This window comes from Fusarium redolens, assembly GCF_020744475.1.
Source record: "Fusarium redolens strain MPI-CAGE-AT-0023 chromosome Unknown BKA55scaffold_2, whole genome shotgun sequence".
In the NCBI taxonomy this organism is placed as follows: domain Eukaryota; kingdom Fungi; phylum Ascomycota; class Sordariomycetes; order Hypocreales; family Nectriaceae; genus Fusarium; species Fusarium redolens.
Window position 1 is genome coordinate 3,507,359 of NW_025763665.1, and position 16,142 is coordinate 3,523,500.

The 16,142-nt window shown below is 48.3% G+C and overlaps 6 protein-coding genes across 6 annotated transcripts; 1 reads left to right on the top strand and 5 right to left on the bottom strand.

Moving 5' to 3' along the window:
* Window positions 1-1,367: 1,367 nt before the first annotated feature.
* Window positions 1,368-1,808, bottom strand: BKA55DRAFT_501591 (uncharacterized protein; the record flags this gene model as incomplete). The annotated part of the gene is made up of 1 exon (XM_046186848.1): window positions 1,368-1,808. The coding sequence occupies one exon, from the start codon at window positions 1,806-1,808 to the stop codon at window positions 1,368-1,370; it is 441 nt and encodes a 146-aa protein (XP_046055559.1).
* Window positions 1,809-5,391: 3,583 nt separating this feature from the next.
* BKA55DRAFT_500230 (major facilitator superfamily domain-containing protein) lies at window positions 5,392-7,066 on the bottom strand (the record flags this gene model as incomplete). The annotated part of the gene is made up of 3 exons (XM_046186736.1): window positions 5,392-6,574; window positions 6,629-6,687; window positions 6,737-7,066. 3 exons carry the CDS (start codon window positions 7,064-7,066, stop codon window positions 5,392-5,394), a joined length of 1,572 nt encoding a protein of 523 aa, XP_046055560.1.
* Window positions 7,067-8,179: 1,113 nt separating this feature from the next.
* Window positions 8,180-9,007, bottom strand: BKA55DRAFT_556516 (uncharacterized protein). The gene is made up of 2 exons (XM_046191708.1): window positions 8,369-9,007; window positions 8,180-8,318 (listed from the first exon to the last, which is right to left on the bottom strand). The coding sequence occupies exon 1, from the start codon at window positions 8,902-8,904 to the stop codon at window positions 8,617-8,619; it is 288 nt and encodes a 95-aa protein (XP_046055561.1). The 5' UTR covers window positions 8,905-9,007; the 3' UTR covers window positions 8,180-8,318; window positions 8,369-8,616.
* On the top strand, window positions 8,379-8,589 carry BKA55DRAFT_685024 (uncharacterized protein; the record flags this gene model as incomplete). Its single annotated transcript, XM_046198730.1, has 2 exons — window positions 8,379-8,514; window positions 8,570-8,589. 2 exons carry the CDS (start codon window positions 8,379-8,381, stop codon window positions 8,587-8,589), a joined length of 156 nt encoding a protein of 51 aa, XP_046055562.1.
* Window positions 9,008-9,200: 193 nt separating the features above from the next.
* BKA55DRAFT_501109 (uncharacterized protein) lies at window positions 9,201-11,400 on the bottom strand (the record flags this gene model as incomplete). Its single annotated transcript, XM_046186793.1, has 2 exons — window positions 9,201-11,130; window positions 11,186-11,400. 2 exons carry the CDS (start codon window positions 11,398-11,400, stop codon window positions 9,201-9,203), a joined length of 2,145 nt encoding a protein of 714 aa, XP_046055563.1.
* Window positions 11,401-14,361: 2,961 nt separating this feature from the next.
* On the bottom strand, window positions 14,362-15,229 carry BKA55DRAFT_556521 (uncharacterized protein). Its single transcript, XM_046191709.1, has one exon. It carries the CDS (start codon window positions 15,098-15,100, stop codon window positions 14,552-14,554), a length of 549 nt encoding a protein of 182 aa, XP_046055564.1. The 5' UTR covers window positions 15,101-15,229; the 3' UTR covers window positions 14,362-14,551.
* Between the last annotated feature and the right edge of the window lie 913 nt (window positions 15,230-16,142).

A 16,142-nucleotide genomic window follows, 5' to 3' on the forward strand; every position in this document is an offset into this window, starting at 1 on the left:
TTGTAGAGGGAGGAGGAGGGAGAGAGGTGGGAAAAAAGAGAGTGACACGCGATACGACCCGTGGGAATGTGAGGGGATTTAAAAAGAAAGGAATTGAATCTGGGGAAGAGTGACCATTGAAGAGATTTGGAGTAGACCGAGACAAGGCATGGGAGGGAGGGAAAACGCTAAATTAGTTATCTACTGTTACGGCGGGAGTGGGTTCTCCATGTGCGTGGGTGCGTGGTGGCAATCAATAGCCATGGCAGGGATTGGATCAAGCCAACGTCTGAAAGAGGCAAAGGTGAAAGGATTTCGACGTGAGAGAACCCACACGATGGAAGCCAAGGGTCAGGCCAGGGGGGGCCGAGTGACTGATTGCAGTGACTGACTGATTGTTAGTGAATACAATGCTTACTCTCACCTCTAATACAATGACTGTACTCTGTATTTCCAGTAAAGATGACAGTCACCAAACAATGGCTGCAACGCCATCACCAACTCTCCCACCGAGCAACACTCACCTCTTCACCTCTCATAGGCCAACCGCGGGGCTGGAGAGGAAAAGCGATTCATTCAACGACCGGGGAAACAAGATACGATAGGCTTAAACCCAAACCTCTACGTCATGCTACTAGCCACCTTTTAAGTGGGTTGCACAAGACGGACAAGCCGACACAAGGTTTCGGCGTCGACAGCTCAAACTGGAAGGAGATTAGTCTGTCAGAGTAAAATACCGCGTTTCATAGGTCGAATCTTGAAGTGCCAATTACTGAGCCAAGCTTTCAGCCGTAGTTCATTTACCTACCTGTCTTAGGCCTGTACAGTACAGTACAGTGGTTGGCTGTAGGTTTCACCCGAGGACTGATACAGATATTGGCAGACATGTGAGAGCTTTGACATTCGAAAAGGTTGCTTGTGAAACAGGCAGATCATGCACATTCACCTTAATTCACCCATCAAATCAACCAAACCCCGAATGCCGGGATTGATTGAATGCATCCCTCCCCCAATCTTCAACTTTACCTAATCTGGTGAATATCCAGTATGCGATCGTCAGGGTATCAGCACCCGCGCGCCGGCAATCCTGGTATCTAACGTGGTTGAAGGATTGATAGCCTTGGCTAGTTATCACAAAGTTTGGGGTTTGAGTTGGAACCGGTTCTATCGTTAACATGCACTTGACCTCGTCCCTGGATACTCCTCGCCTTATTCCTATCTAAGAAGTCCGGCGACATTTCCGTGATAAAGAATGAACTGCCGTCTATCTCCAGCACCCACGTGACCGGTTCGTCCAAGATAACGAGCCGTAAACGTGTATATCTCATGGTATGTACCGATAGATAATGTACCATAGTATAGATACGATGAAGCTATCGTCGCGCATCTCAACCCCGACCTCCGTTGTAATCAGCACCGCCAACCTTCCTCAACCTCACAACAATATCCCCCTCATCCAGCTCGGACCGATCCCCCGTGGTGACCGCGATGCTATGATGCGAGAGCTGCTTCTTCACGTCGCCGCTCTCGATGCTGACGCGGGCTTTCCGCATGACCTTTGTGTTCTCTCCGATCCAGACCACGAGCGCAAACTTGACACGCGTGCTCTCCTTGTCGTTGGCGTACTCGACGCGCACGTAGCCGTACTGCACCTGCCCGTCGTCCAGCTCCTTGACCATCTCGGCCAGACCGCCTGTTCCCGTCTTTGTGAGGGTCAGCTTGTTTCCCACGGCTGAGGCGTACGAGATGAGCAGCCAGTTTGTCTCATCTTTGTCTGAGCGGACGGCGTCGTAGGCTGCGCTGACTTCTGGTGCGTCGAGGCCCGACATTGTGTATATAATTCGTTGCAGATAGAAAGATTGGATCGGTCGGTGCGCTTCGAATCAGATTGTAGGTATGGATGTGAGGTAGGCCGGGCACGAAGGAATAAACTGGGCCTGGGTACGTAGTGTGAGATCAACCAACAAAAGCTCTGTATCGGCAGACGGCAGAGGAATAGAGAAAGGGTTCAAGCTTGGATCAGGCCTCAAAAGACAAGACAAACTCAGGAGTTCAGGGGCCCTCTCTCTGCCTCTCTCAGACTTCAGTCCCCTGCACCAAAAAGCCACGGCTCTTCTGGGAAAAGCTCGGTTATGTACGGAACGAGCTCTAGAAGCCCGCTGATCCATATTTTGTGCATTTCACGCTAGAAGAGAAACGGAACAACTCCGTTCTGTTGGTCTCACGCCAAGATTTTTGGTAGTCCAGGATTCTGACACGGCCTGTTCGTAAAAGGAGCTTGGTCGCTTGGCTCGTGAAGACATCGTGAGGGAAACGTTGCAGCTTCAGCTCAGGGGCTGATCCGGCTCCTCTTACCGGAGACCCGTCCTCGTCTAACCTCCACGATATATCGTCGGAATATTTGCTTTTGTTGTACGTAAAAGCGCGGGTTATGAACCGATTAACTCTTCCCCTCCCCCGTGGGACACTAGGTAGATAGATTTATCTAGCGACGATGGTAGGGCTTGGTGTGTTTTGAGGGGTTCAAGATGATACCAGACACTGCGACAATTCTCTAGACACGATTTATTTACCTGTTGTCGCATAATTTCTTCGGTTTCACGGACAAACAAGCCAACACCGCGATAATCACCCAAGGAACCAATAACATAGCTCAGTCAATTCTTCAACGACGATCCAATTGCTCAAGATCAATCAACACGGCAATAATCACTGAAAGAACAGCACAATCGGGCCGAGACGGTAAAACCTGAGGGGCTGCTTACGGTGCTCCAGCTGTAAAAAAAAATCCACCGTCGCCCGCCGTTTCACTCGGAAAACTGCGCTGTAGCGAGGGAGGCCTTGTAAGTGGATAGCAGACCAGGATCCCATGGTCCAGTGAAATTGTTGTATAGATTCTGGACTTGATAACTTTTCGTAATGAGAAAGACGGAAAATGTCTCAATTAATGGGACTGAAAGAAAACGTAAGAATACGGCGCTCATCGCGATCGTAATTTAATATTCCGTAAAAAATTGAAGATCTTGGGTTCTACTGTACAGAGTAAACTCAATCAGTCTCTGATCAGCTTCTGCAAGTAATCTTTTTTTACTTTTGAAGAAGAATTCTAGACTTTTTCTTTTTTACAAGGGTCTTTTAATATTACCTGTCATATTGAGCCTGATCCCCGAATTTATTGATTTACGGAAATTGAGCGACCATTGAATCCCGATTTAAAAACAACAGTCCAATAATTGATCACTACCTTGATATCCTGTCTTTCTCGGTAACTAAAAGAACAATAGTCTCGGTGAACTAGCAGGCTCTGGGGTGGCAACGCATCGTATGATGTGCTTGCGAACCAACGTATTATAACTGAGCGATGCACTGCCCATGTCTTTGCTGTGTTGGTTCGAACGCATGAATGAACATACGACTACGGTGAGCTGGAAACTAGTCTGCGACGGTCTCGGGAACGGGAGGTTGCTTCCGCGTGTAAAGCTTGTTCGTATATCTGTTGCCACTGGTGGCATGAACTGTCATGTGTTGCTTGACTTGCTGAAACATCTGGATCTCAACAACTGACCTGTCGACAACAAGCAGTCTGCGATTCTGAACCTTCATCTGTTTTCAAACATCCGCAAGTACGCGGCAATAAGCACTAAGATGTACGGCGCTTGAATGATCCCTGAGGGCTATGGCCCCTTATGCTTGGAACAATCACATGCTGGGTATTTAAGCTTAAACATAAGTGCAAGGTTGACTTGCATTGCTTCCTCCTCGGCCCAAGGATGTCCCCTAAGACCTTCAATATGCGTACACGTAGTTCCTCAACGTAAATTTGATTTAGAGATTATTGACAAGTTGATGAACCATGAATAGATCTCAGCATGAAAAGATCACGAAGGATAGGACAAGTTACTTCGGTAATCGGTCGTTCCCTCGCCCCTTGGGCAAAAAAGTGCTACGAAAGCCTTTCAGAAACAAGACAAGGGGTATCCTCTATTTATAGCATGGAACGAAAGTCTTCCGTAAGGCGTTGAAACAAATTATCATGGTCGAAGCGCAACAAAGTTTGCATTTAACCCCTATGCCTCGAGGAGAGTCTCAGGCGTTTCAGGGCACTCGTTGAAGCTATGGGCAAGCTGGACAGAAGTGATCCGTTATAAGTTTTAAATAATTGCTTGGATGAGTGAGTATCTTGGGAGAGGTGAGGGTGATGTTGCGTCGATTGCCCGGCATCAGGTTGCTTGTTATGCATCTAGGTCCGTCTCCAGCTGGGTAGCGACATCTTCAGCAAAACTTGCACCCCAAGACCTAGGCCACAGCAAGTGGGAGAGGACTTGGAAGGGTATCATGAGTGAAACGGAGATCTTACAAGGTACTCATCACCAAAAGAGTAGAGAGGGTGTAATTCAATGTTCATTGAAAGCCGCCAGCTGATCAAGCCGTAGATCCATCCACCAAAGCAGCCGCATCTTCAGGTAAGCGCATGCTCAAAAAATACTTATCACTAGTTTGAAGGCTAACCCAGAGCCGAGTAATATCTGTGAAGGGTGTGCTGTTGCCCGTTGGGCACTTGCTGAAAAGTTTCAAGCAGCCTTCATTATCCCCCATTGGAAACTCAACTTACTCAAGATGAGAACCAAGTTTATCCCAATCTTTTATAATTTGTGGCACTTGGCAACACAAAAATTATGTAGTGAGAAGTTCCCAAAGAGATAACTTTCAGCTATGCGTTCTTGCACGTTGAGAAGAGTCTTGGCCAGACTCTCACCACCCAAAGAAGAAGAACAAACAACTGGACCACTTTTCCCTCCTGGATTGTAGAAAGGATGTGGTTTTGATAATTTTCTATAATATTTTAGTTCCTGCCATTGCCCTCTTAAGTTAGCCTGACAATCTTCCGATTGCTGTGTTCTGAATTCTGACCCGGATGACTGCTTCTGATGCTGAACTCGCTGTCATCGATTGCACTGAGCCATTGTATTAGTTAAAACAAGCATTTTAAGCTTGTGACGAGATTCCAATGCTCTGGAAACATATAGGACTCTTATTTATACGAATATTCTATAAAAGCCTTTTTTCTTGTTTTGACTATTTAACGTTGAGCTTTTGGAATCGTGATGATCAACGGCACCCATTTGATATGCCTGCGGGCGTTACACTTGGACCTGGTCGAATTAAGCTTATTTCTTAGCCGACCAGTCTCGGAGGTTTCATCTAATAGAGTTCACGCAGTGAATTACGTCTTTGGGAAGGAGTATAAGCGTTAGCGTCCTTCTTCGACATGCCGTGGTTTGGGTTCAGCATGGCACTGACTTCCATCTGATGATGTTCGTACTGAAATAAGATACTGGGAAATTTGCTATGGCTAATCATCTCGAGGGTATATCTAAAACTTAGTTATCTACATAGAACGTCAAGGTAATTCTACTGGTTGACCTTTGAAACCACTGGATCTGCAGTCTTTTCTCCATGCCCTTCGTCTCGTTCACTTGCTCCATCGCCAATACTTCCAGAGCTCTCCTCATCAGATACCCTCGAGTCAATCGCTGTGCCCTCATAACCACCCTTGACAAGCTGAGGATTCCTTCGAGCCCACCACAACAAACCAAGCTGCACGAAAACAGATGCAAAAGACATTGCCGTAGCCAGTGGAAATCCAATGGGGTATTGCGGCGCATCTGCGACTCTGAATGCACGAAGTGGAATCGTTGCATGACCGATATACACGATCATAACCGTGAGCGCAACAACAATCGCTCTCGCTTCAGGCTCCTTTCGCATAATTTCCGCAAACCACGCCATCAGCGAAGGAGCTCCAGCGTTGGCAGCATAGGTCATGAAGTAGAATGCCATAACGACCTTCTGATCTGATGGCCAGGCACAGAGAACGCAAAGAAGGACACCAAAGGAGAAAGTCGATCCTGTGCTGATCTGCCATCTCCAGTGTTTCCAATCAGAGAGGCCGTTCAGGATAAGATTGGAAACAATCTGCAGGGCATAACCACCCAAGGGAAGAACATTCACCTGGTATGTGCTATACATACGATTCCCAGCTGCATCCTTGAGGCTTTCGATGTAGAGAACAAAGTAAGAAGTAGCGCGGTGAGCCCAGGCACTCAGGGCAAAAGCAACGAGGAAGAAGTACGTGACAGGATGGACGATCAACTTGCGCAGCTTTTGCTTCAAGACAGCTGGAGGGATAAGTTTAGACGTATTTGCGCCAAAACCCTCCATACGCTCACGAGACAATTTCTTCTCATCCTCCGTCAACCACTTTGCACGCGTGTACGAAGGAGTGTCAGGAATAATGAAGAAGCCAACGATTCCTTGAGCAATAGTGATGACGCCCGAGACGATGAACAGCCACTGCCATCCAGCAATTCCATGAGCACCGTTTAGGTTACGGTACAGGGCGGCTTGGAGGGCACCGAGGAACATAGCTCCTGCTACGTCGGAAACGTTGAAGCAGGCGATTCGGAAGGCGAGTTCTTTGGGTGTGTACCAGTTGAAGATGAGGGAGACGACGCTGGGCCAGAATACGGCTGAGAAGAGGCCGAGGAAGAAGCGGAGGGCGTAGACAGTGGTTGCGTTCTGGGCTTTGCAGGTGCTGTTGTCTGTGTAAGTGAATCATAACCGGGAAACTTTAGGGATAAAGACTTACACTATGACGAAAAGACCCCAGATAATCTCGCAAGTTGGTAGAAACAGAGATGGTCGGACCTGATATCTGATTAGCATGACTCGTAAGCACCAAGTTTGTTCAACTCACTCTCGTTTGAGCCAATTGGCCCGGAACAAGTCCAATAGCATATCCAATAGAGAAATAGGTATTGAAAAAGACCAACTCATTGCCGTACAGACCCAATGCTTCTCGCATTCCAGAAACATATGCTTGTGTCGTTGCAGACTGATCCATCTCCTTCATGATACCAGCGATGAAAGTCCATGTAAGAAGGAGACAATCAAGCTTGAGAATCAAGACATGTCTAGGATTGCGAAAGTAAGGTATCGCTTTGGAGATATGCTTAAAGATGCCGGTTTGAGGAGGATATGTTACAGCCTCAGCTGTATCCGTCCGTTCAGCAGTGACAGTCGCCATTATCACAGCTTTCTCCAAGTATGGATGTATCGACAACTCAAAGATGATTGAAACACATCTGATAGAATGCGAAAAAGACGGCTCAGGGTTATATACATAACAATCATCACGACCCTGTCTTCACCTCATCCCCAACTCGACAAACCATGACAGATGTGAAACTCCAGATAGGAATTTAGCGGGTCAATCCAGCATCTGCAGTCCTCGCGTCATTTGCCGCCCAAAGAACGACATTCCCCCGAACGGGCGATATTCGTCGGCCAAACCCCGACGCTTGCAGGTTAAGCTTATATCTTTATCGATATCAGATTATGTGCTTTATTATCGTCGCATAAAGTGCGACTGTCTACTCAGATCTATACCTTTTTAAAGGGAGGATTTGCTGGTGGAGGCGGACCGATCGCGAATGTATCATCTTGACAGGGAAAATTAACGGATCTGGTAATTCTGCCGTATCGCGTGTTTACCTCTTACAAGTGGGGGGGATATGGTGTAAGCGAAAATTATTGCCAAGAACAGGCATATCACTTGATATCGCAAGATGGTTCATGGTTTGTGTGTGTAGATAGACTCGTGCTTGTGTAAGAAGCCGATATAAAGCACTGGATGAAAAGCAAGATGAGTTGTTTAAGAATCGTAGCACTCTGGCATTAGCATAGTGGAGGCAATGGCAGTCAACACTGCTCTAAACAGACCATCATGATTTTAAAAATTTGAGGGCTGGAGAGCCTCATCGATAGTCAAACAATAAGACGAAATTGTAGGCTCTGGTTGTTAGCTTGAATTTTTATTCCGCCTGGTGTTCGATGTTGAATGAAGAAATAACTCACTATGTGTCCATGATGCATATTTTGAGGCCATCCAAGGCTACGCTCACATTTCATAGGTTGCCCATTTGCACTTCACAACACCACTGCACAGGATCACGCCTATGATACCTCATCCTTTCGAAGATGCAGCTGGTCATATCGCGCCACAACGTAGACTATCTCGCCCGGTTGATATGTGAAGCTTCAGTTTTCCTGGGCATCTGCCGTTGCAGAGAAGCATCGCCTTCATCGCCAGTACCTATAAAGAGGGCTCCTTTTCCTAGCATATCTAGAAAGAACATCCAATATCACCCAGCTCTTCTGTATGTTTTTCATTGCCGAGATATCACTTGTGAAAAGAGATTAACTGGCCTATTGCTGCAAAAGTCAAAGTACCTGGACTTGGACAAGATATTCAGTTATTTACGTTGATAAGTCTTCATGTACATCCCCTCGCCCTATGCTTTGAAGCACTATAACTGACTGAGACTAGCCACGTCAAGATGTCTTCAGAATGGAAACCTGATTACCAGGAGGACAACGGTGCTCCAGTCTACGATCAAAAGGAGGAACAGCCTGGTCCAGCATATGAGGATAACTCCGCTGAAGTTGTATTTGAGGGAAGCAGCGATTCTGGAAGTGGCTGGAATACTGACGAAGCAAATGAGAGCCTGTCTGATAGCTCATCTTCTAGTGGATCCTCGTCTTAGTTAAGGAGCTCACAAGTCTGAGTGACAGATATTACAGACATACTTGTACTTCGAGTAAAGCTTGAGAAGAAACACTATTGTTACATATGCACCAGGAGTGAGTGTAGTTCCAGTCATAGATGGACTCCATGATTTTCAAGGTCACACCACTGGAAACCGCATTCTTGTATTGCTTTGAGGGAAGCAAGGCGACGAACATGGCTAAGGAATCTAGATGACATCCACAGGGAAAGTCACATTCTTTACGTGTTTCAAGCTCCGTCATGTGCGCCGCGTTGGCTGAGACATAACATTGCTGGAGCCAGATGAAACAGAGCATGCCAAGGACATCATTCAAAGCAATCCAGTGGCACAGAAGTAGCTCAGTGATATGATTGTCAAAAGTTTTGCAGTCACAATTGCCAGTAATCAGAGTTGAAAGGAAAAAGAGCGTCATTATTAGTTGACTGCAGATAGGCTATTCCCAAAAACCCCAGTAGAATTGAAACTGCATTAAGTCTAACTACAAAGTCAGTGGCACAAGACAATGCCACCATTTGCATGCGGATCTTCCCAAAGAGAAAACCAGAAAGGAAGGCAAACGTTCAAGATCAGAAACTCAACTGTTGCAGTCGCTTAGAGAAGAGCGGCAACAGCAGCGAGGAGAGCAAGAGCGCTGACGGCCTGCTTGCCAGCACTGCTGACAGTGACGGGGACACAGTGGTCACCCTCACAGCTGGAGCCGCTCTCACCCTTGGATCCAGAGCCCTCGGAGCCGGAGCTGCCCTTGGAGCCTGAGCCAGTCTCGGGGGTGGTGCCCTTGGAGCCAGAGCCCTCAGAGCCAGAGCCCTCAGAGCCAGAGCCCTCAGAGCCGGAGCCACCGTTGGAACCTGAGCCACCGTTGGAACCGGAGCCTCCGTTGCCTCCGTTGCCTCCGTTGCCTCCGTTGCCTCCGTTGCCTCCGTTGCCTCCGTTGCCTCCGTTACCACCATTGCCTCCATTGCCTCCATTGCCGCCGTTTCCACCGTTACCTCCGTTGGAGCCGTTGTCGTGGGAGGGGCAGGTATCCTTGGTGCAACTGGGGACCTCAACCTCCTTGCACTCAGCGGGGGTACCCCAGGAGTTCTCCCAAGGCTTGTAGACGACATCACCGTGCTCGCAGACATCGCAGTCAGCAGGGACGAAGAAGTTGTCGTGGTTGTACCAGTCGTGGCACTCCTCGGGCTTGTAGACGGTCAGACCGTGGCAGCTGCCGTTGGAGCAGTACTTGGGGACGTATTGAGAACCACCCTGGCAAGAGCAAGCCTCAGAGATGTAGACGAGCTGGCCGTCGCACTCATCACCAGGGTAAGAAACGAAGATGTAGACAACCTTGGAGCCGTTGTCGTTCTCGGGGTAGCACTTGCCGTTGGAGCAGACGTAGATGGCAGTGACGGTCTGGGTCTCAGTGGCAGTAGCATCAGAGATGGTGGTGGTGAAGGTGGTGGTCAGGGTAGACTGGTCAGTGACAGTAGCGGTGAGAACATCGGTGATGGTGACATCAGGGCCGTTGACAGAGACGTAGACAGTGAGGAGGATGGTGTTAGGGATAGCCTGGCGGGCCTGGATGCGGCTGCGGCGAGCGAGAGGAGCATCACCACCACAGAACTCAGAGTCGTCACCGGGGCACTCAATGTCACACTGGTCAGTGTCGACACGGCTGGTGTTGTCAGCATCGATCTCGTCACCGCAGTAGCAGTCCTCATCGTGGACACCGAAGTAAGCACGGCCCTCGCAGATGCTGGCGCAGAGGTTGAGGTCCATGGAGCCGGAAGAGCGAGCAAGCTCGAAGGTGGGGAAGCCAGCGGTTGAGCCAACACAGCCGAAGAGAGCAAAGTCGCCGATGGAGCCGGGGAAGCCAGGAGCAGATGTAGCAGAAGAAGTAGGAGCAGTGGTCTCAGTGCCGGTAGGCTGAACGGTCTCGCCCTCAGAGTTGGTGGTAGCACCCTCAGAGTTGGTGTTGGTAGCAGCAGTCTCGGTCTCAGTGCCAGTCTGGGTACCGGTAGGGAAGACGGTCTCACCCTCGCTGTTGGTGGTGGCACCCTCAGAGTTGGTAGCAGTCTCGGTAGGCTCAACGGTCTCGCCCTCAGAGTTGGTAGTAGCGCCCTCGGAGTTGGTGTTGGTAGGCTCAGCAGTGCCAGTGGTATTCTCGCCATTGCCGCCACCGTTACCGGCACCAGGGTTGCTGGAACCAGGGGGGCCGACAGCAAGATCAGAGACCTCCAGGCGGGAGGAAGTAGCACCGCAAGACTGAACAAACTCGACGTTGGGGGGGTTACCGGTGGAAGCAGTGCTATCGCCAGACTTGGAACCAGATCCGGTTGAGAGGCCCTCAGAGAAGACGCTCACACCGTCAACAGTGACATCGAGGCTGCAGTCGGTCTCGGCACGCTTGCGAGTCTCAAGGAGCTCAACAAGGATCTCCCAGAGGATGATGAAAAGGTCTCCAATGGGGAAGCCGGAGAAGATGTCGTTGGGAATACCGATGGCAAATGAAGCAATGCCATTGGGAGGGGCGAACAGGGAACTATAGGCTGATTAGAGTTCGGAACTAGGACGCGGGCCGTTAAGGGCAGACTTACATAGCGATGCTTCCATCAGGACGGGTGATGAACTGAGAGTTGGGACCAAGCTCAGCGCTACCGAGATCAACGGGCTGGGCAGCAGCAGCAGAGCCGGTGGGAGCAGCGTCAGTGGTGGTGGTAGCAGACTCAGTAGCAGGGATACTAGAGTTGGTGAATCGCTGACCCATGACGCTCGAGGCCGCAGCCAAGAGCAGACCGGTAGAGAAACGCATGATTAGTTACTTTTTTGCTGTTTAGCGAATGTATTTAAAGAGTGAATGAAAGAATGTGTTCTTGTTGTAAACGAATGGACCTGGTCCTCGATGGGAAGATTGAAGTGAGGATGAGATGAGAATATCCTGGACAAGAACACCAGCCCCTATATATACAGATTTTCCTACTTGACATCTTCATCTGCTGTTTGAGTTATTCACCCTTGGGAATATTGGTCTCCTGCATGCAAACATTCCTCATACACGGTTGCTAGATCCGAAAACATGCAAGGGCGATACCGTCACTCCACCCAGTGTGGACCAAAAGCAGATGGTTGGCAAAAATGTCTCACCAGCACAGGCACGACAAAGCAGTCTAGACGAGAATATTCCATTCTTCAAGGTTTTTAGCTAGCTATTTGCAGACTACCGCTCGAGCTACTTTTTTGCTTTTGTATTTACGGAGTGCTTTAGGAGTCAAGATATGGAAGCGGCCCCCTATGTCTCCCTTGATAAGGCAATTTCACCAACGAATTCCAACAACGGTTTTCTGTGCCTATTCAATAATAGAAATACAAAGGCTTGGAGTGTTACCACGTTTTACAGGCATACCAAGCTTTTGTTGACCAGCCACGCCAAGAGTCGTTATCGCCCGCCCATAGCAATGAAGTGTAACCGCACATAACTCCCCCAGGCGACAACAGAGACAAGCCAAGACGTGACAAGAAATGCACAATACCTTAGTTCAAAAGTCAAACAATCCTTTTCCACTTATCACATTTCCCCATTGATGCCCTTGACAACAGCCTGTACTTGAAGACCCCCTCATCTGGTGGCTTCACCACGCTGTAGCAACAAAATTTCAAAGGGCATGCTCTGATCTGCGAGGCTCAGACACGGCGTAGGGCAAGAATCAGATTTAACCAGTAGGGAGAAGAATGAGTGTCACCTTTTTCATTGAAACCAGTGGCGGAATCAACCGCACCCGTCACTGGACGAACCCAGCAGACTGCAGTATCTGAACCAGTGAGATCTCGGTGCCTTGCATGATGTTTGACGCGTAAGTCATAATTTACAGTGTTTCTCCCGCAATTGCTTAGCTATGTGGCTAGAAATTCTTGTGTGTGGTTGATGTTGCACTTGGATCCTGCCGTAAGCCCTTTTGAATGATTTTGTTTGAATGGTTGCGGAGATATGGTGTGGTTCAGATTATCGGAAACAAGGAACCGACTATGGGTCATTTGATCATGTCTTGATCTAGTCTATTGTCTCCAGCATTGCGTAGTGGATGCGATGAGAGATATCGATCAGATTGATACCAAGATAACATCCGCATAACGGCTTTACAATAGATCATTAAGCTAAGAAAAACAACAGGCCCAAGCTTCATCATTCGCTCCCGCTGGTGACATGCATATCCAACATGCAATCTGCACATAGGGATCTGAATGTCACTGATGCAAGGGCAAAGCGACCTGCCCGTGGTTATTGACGGGAATCTACCCTATGCTATTTCAAGAAACTTCAAGAGTGACAGCGCTTATTCTTAGCGTTGAACTAAACGGCAGACCAGTTGAGCGCCGTTTGCGGTTCGACGTTAATGGTGGAGCGTTGGAAAGCGTCGGGACTTGTTTGCTGTTAGCGCGCCTTATCACATGAGGTAAGGTTTGTTATCTCAAAGAAGTTCAATTCCGGAAGTCTATTGCAGTGCGGAATTGAACCCAATGATGATGTTGGAACCTTGATGTTGTTCTGGTGGTGATGGTCGGCTTTGACATTATTCATGTCCCCTGGGCCAGCCGCTCAGCAACCCATTCGTATAGCAAACAGAGGAATGAACAAGAGTATGCAGTGAATTATCCATCGTCAAACCTGCAGGATCTCCCTTCTTATCCCCAGTCCCCTCCAGCCTTGTAAGGACCTAGCGCTATTCCCACGGAGATCAAACAAATCCGCAGCAAATATTCCCTGCATCGACGGCCCTGGAGACGACATTTCTTGCACCTTGCCAAGATGGAATGCAGAATTGTGTCTCAGGAACAAGCTTTGGCTCCCGAGTTCGAGGCTGAGAGAGTAATTGGTGAAGAAGAGAAATGTGAGACAATGCAAGGGTGTTGCCTGTGATACCCCCTTTGTCAAGATGTTGCGATGGAATGTGAAGTTGGGAAGAAAGAGGGGGGCCGAGCGGTGGGTGATCTTTGGAATGGTGTCATAAGAGTTCTATGACGATGGGAATAATTGGATATGATTCATGGTTAGCACAGCGAAAACGGGGAATAGGAGGAGGATGCTCTAACAATTACTGAGCCCTTGTCAATTTAAATGAGCTTAACTTGTTCCCAATGTGTAGCTACTACAGTTGCTAATCGCGACGAAATACATATTGGTAGTTGTTTTGTCGGGCATCTTTGCAATTAAGAAACAAACGCTAGGAGAAATAATTATGTTATAAATTAATATGAAGCCCTCGTAGCTCATTGAGGGAATAACTAGAGGGATCTGTTGAGCTGCTACGAATAATTGATTGATCGAGATTGCTTCAAAATGTCGTGGTTACCCTGTACTTTAGCATGGTGTGACATTGTCTTGGAAGACCGGATATCCGGCAACAGACTCGTCAGCGTCGATGACGAAGGCAAATCGCAATCCATTCTTCAAAAGAATACTTCAAATGAAGCATTTGTGGACAAGATTACATCCAAAAGCGGTGGCATGTTGTGACCATGAAATCCTCGTATTTTCCTTTGGCGACCCGTTTTGCCGGATCATCGCAAACGGCCTCGTGGAATTGACTTTTCGACCGTTTTCCTTGGCAAGCTATTTCCAGTCGACACATGGTCTACACATGATTCAATGACGTCGCACGACGTCGCACGGCGTTCCATTGATCGATCACGATTAATTAAGTCCGTCCATCGCTTACAAGTGGAGGCAGCGATGCGCTTGTGGTCATTACACGAGTCACGACAATGGGTAAACAGCTGGGGGAGCAATTTGTATATCAAGAGATAGACTGCCAATTAAGTATACATTTCCATTTTCCAAAACACATAAACCAATTATGATATCCAGCAATATTTTACGCACCGCCCAAATGCAAGATGCACGCAAACATTATTTGAACCGTTCCAAATTATCGACATAGAATGACCGAGCAAACACCATAGCTTGCTTACAGCTGGAAAGCACCAGCAGCCATGGATGAGAAGAGCAGAGCACCAATGGCAAGACCAAGAGTGTTGATGCTAGACTTGGGAGAGAAACCAGCAGCAGCGTTTCCGCTCTCGGTAGAAGTCTCAGAGCTAGCAGAGCTAGTACCAGTGCTAGTAGAAGTACCAGAAGCAGTACCCGTAGAGCTCTTGTCATCATCGTCCTTATCATCGTCGCCGGAGATGACGCTAGCCTGAGCGGTAGCGGGGACGTCGGCGTCCTTTGTCTTTGTGGTCTTCTTGCTACCGCTGCAAAAGACATCGGCGTCGGGGGCGCCGTTGGAGAAGAGGCACTTTGCGAGCTCGCCGATGGTCTGGTCGAGGGCGACGCAGTAGAGACCGCAGCCGTTGTAGTAGCTCACGATCTTTGCGTCACCGCAGCACTTCTGCATGATCTCGGTGTGGTTGTCCTTGAAGGGCATGGCGCAGGTGTTGTCCTGGTTGGGGGTGTCATAGAGGTTTGTGCAGGCCGTGGGGACGGCGCTGGCGGTGCTGAGAGTGGTGGAAGACATGATGACGGTTGTGTGTAAAAAGTTATTCTTAATTAAAAAAAGCGATTGTAGTTGAAGAAGGACGAAAAAGAATTAACGAATGTTGGTGATGAGATGATGGAGGAACAAAAAGCTACGCGTCGGCTGAGGGATGGGTTAGGACGGGACGGTTCGGTTTTTGTCCATGGCTAGGCTCGCATTAAGGGGTTAATCCGGGGTTCCTGGCCTATCAGCAACGCCACTCCAAATTTAGCATCGCGAGCCAAGGCTCGTATCATTACAAGGATGTGGAGGTGAGGGATCCAGTTGCTAGGCAACTTGGGTAAGGATCAGAGACAGGTTTTGAGGATGGACAATACGTAAGCGGAGGTAATCTTTGTGAATGCCTTCCGATACATGCTACAGATAGAATAGGGCATGAAGGAATAGTTAAGCTTGAGATTCTACTGACGGTAGACGGTTGATGCAGCTGAAGAACGCAAATTGGTATGATGTAAGTGGACCACTTCCCGTTCTTGGCGTATGGAGATCAGATCAGTTCGGAAATTGGCTGTCAAGGCTGCATCCTGCACAGACGTTGAAAAGTCAACTTGGAAGCCCGATGGAAGCCTGACAATGTCTTTGACATAACGCCCCATTGAACACAGTGACACGCTTGGTGTAACTCTACAGAAGCATCGCGAAAGGTGAGTCCAGAGTCGAATAATTGATGGTAACCGAAGGTGCTGGAAGCGTGGAAATTGCGATCGCTTACTTCAAACATGGTGAAACTGCTAGCAGTCAGTAAGCGATGGCTTATATCATGTGATAACAAGACAGAAGGTCTTGGTAGCAACGCCTGGGGTCATATATGACCACTTTTTAGATGCGTGACGTTATTAGTTGATAAGGGAACATCGCCGTACTTGTCGTCAGTTATAGTTAACGAAATCGTCAGGCATAATTATATGCTTAACGGAAGGTATTATAGCAGGGGACGGTTATAATTGGCACGATGTTTATCTGAGACAGTAGGCAGTTATTAAATTCTAGCATTCCTTATCATCCAATCTATTCAAAAAGA

Coding starts and splice junctions, on each gene's coding strand:
- BKA55DRAFT_556521 (XM_046191709.1), bottom strand. CDS start 15,100: ATGTCTTCCACCACTCTCAGCACCGCCAGCGCCGTCCCCACGGCCTGC.
- BKA55DRAFT_556516 (XM_046191708.1), bottom strand. CDS start 8,904: ATGCTCTGTTTCATCTGGCTCCAGCAATGTTATGTCTCAGCCAACGCG.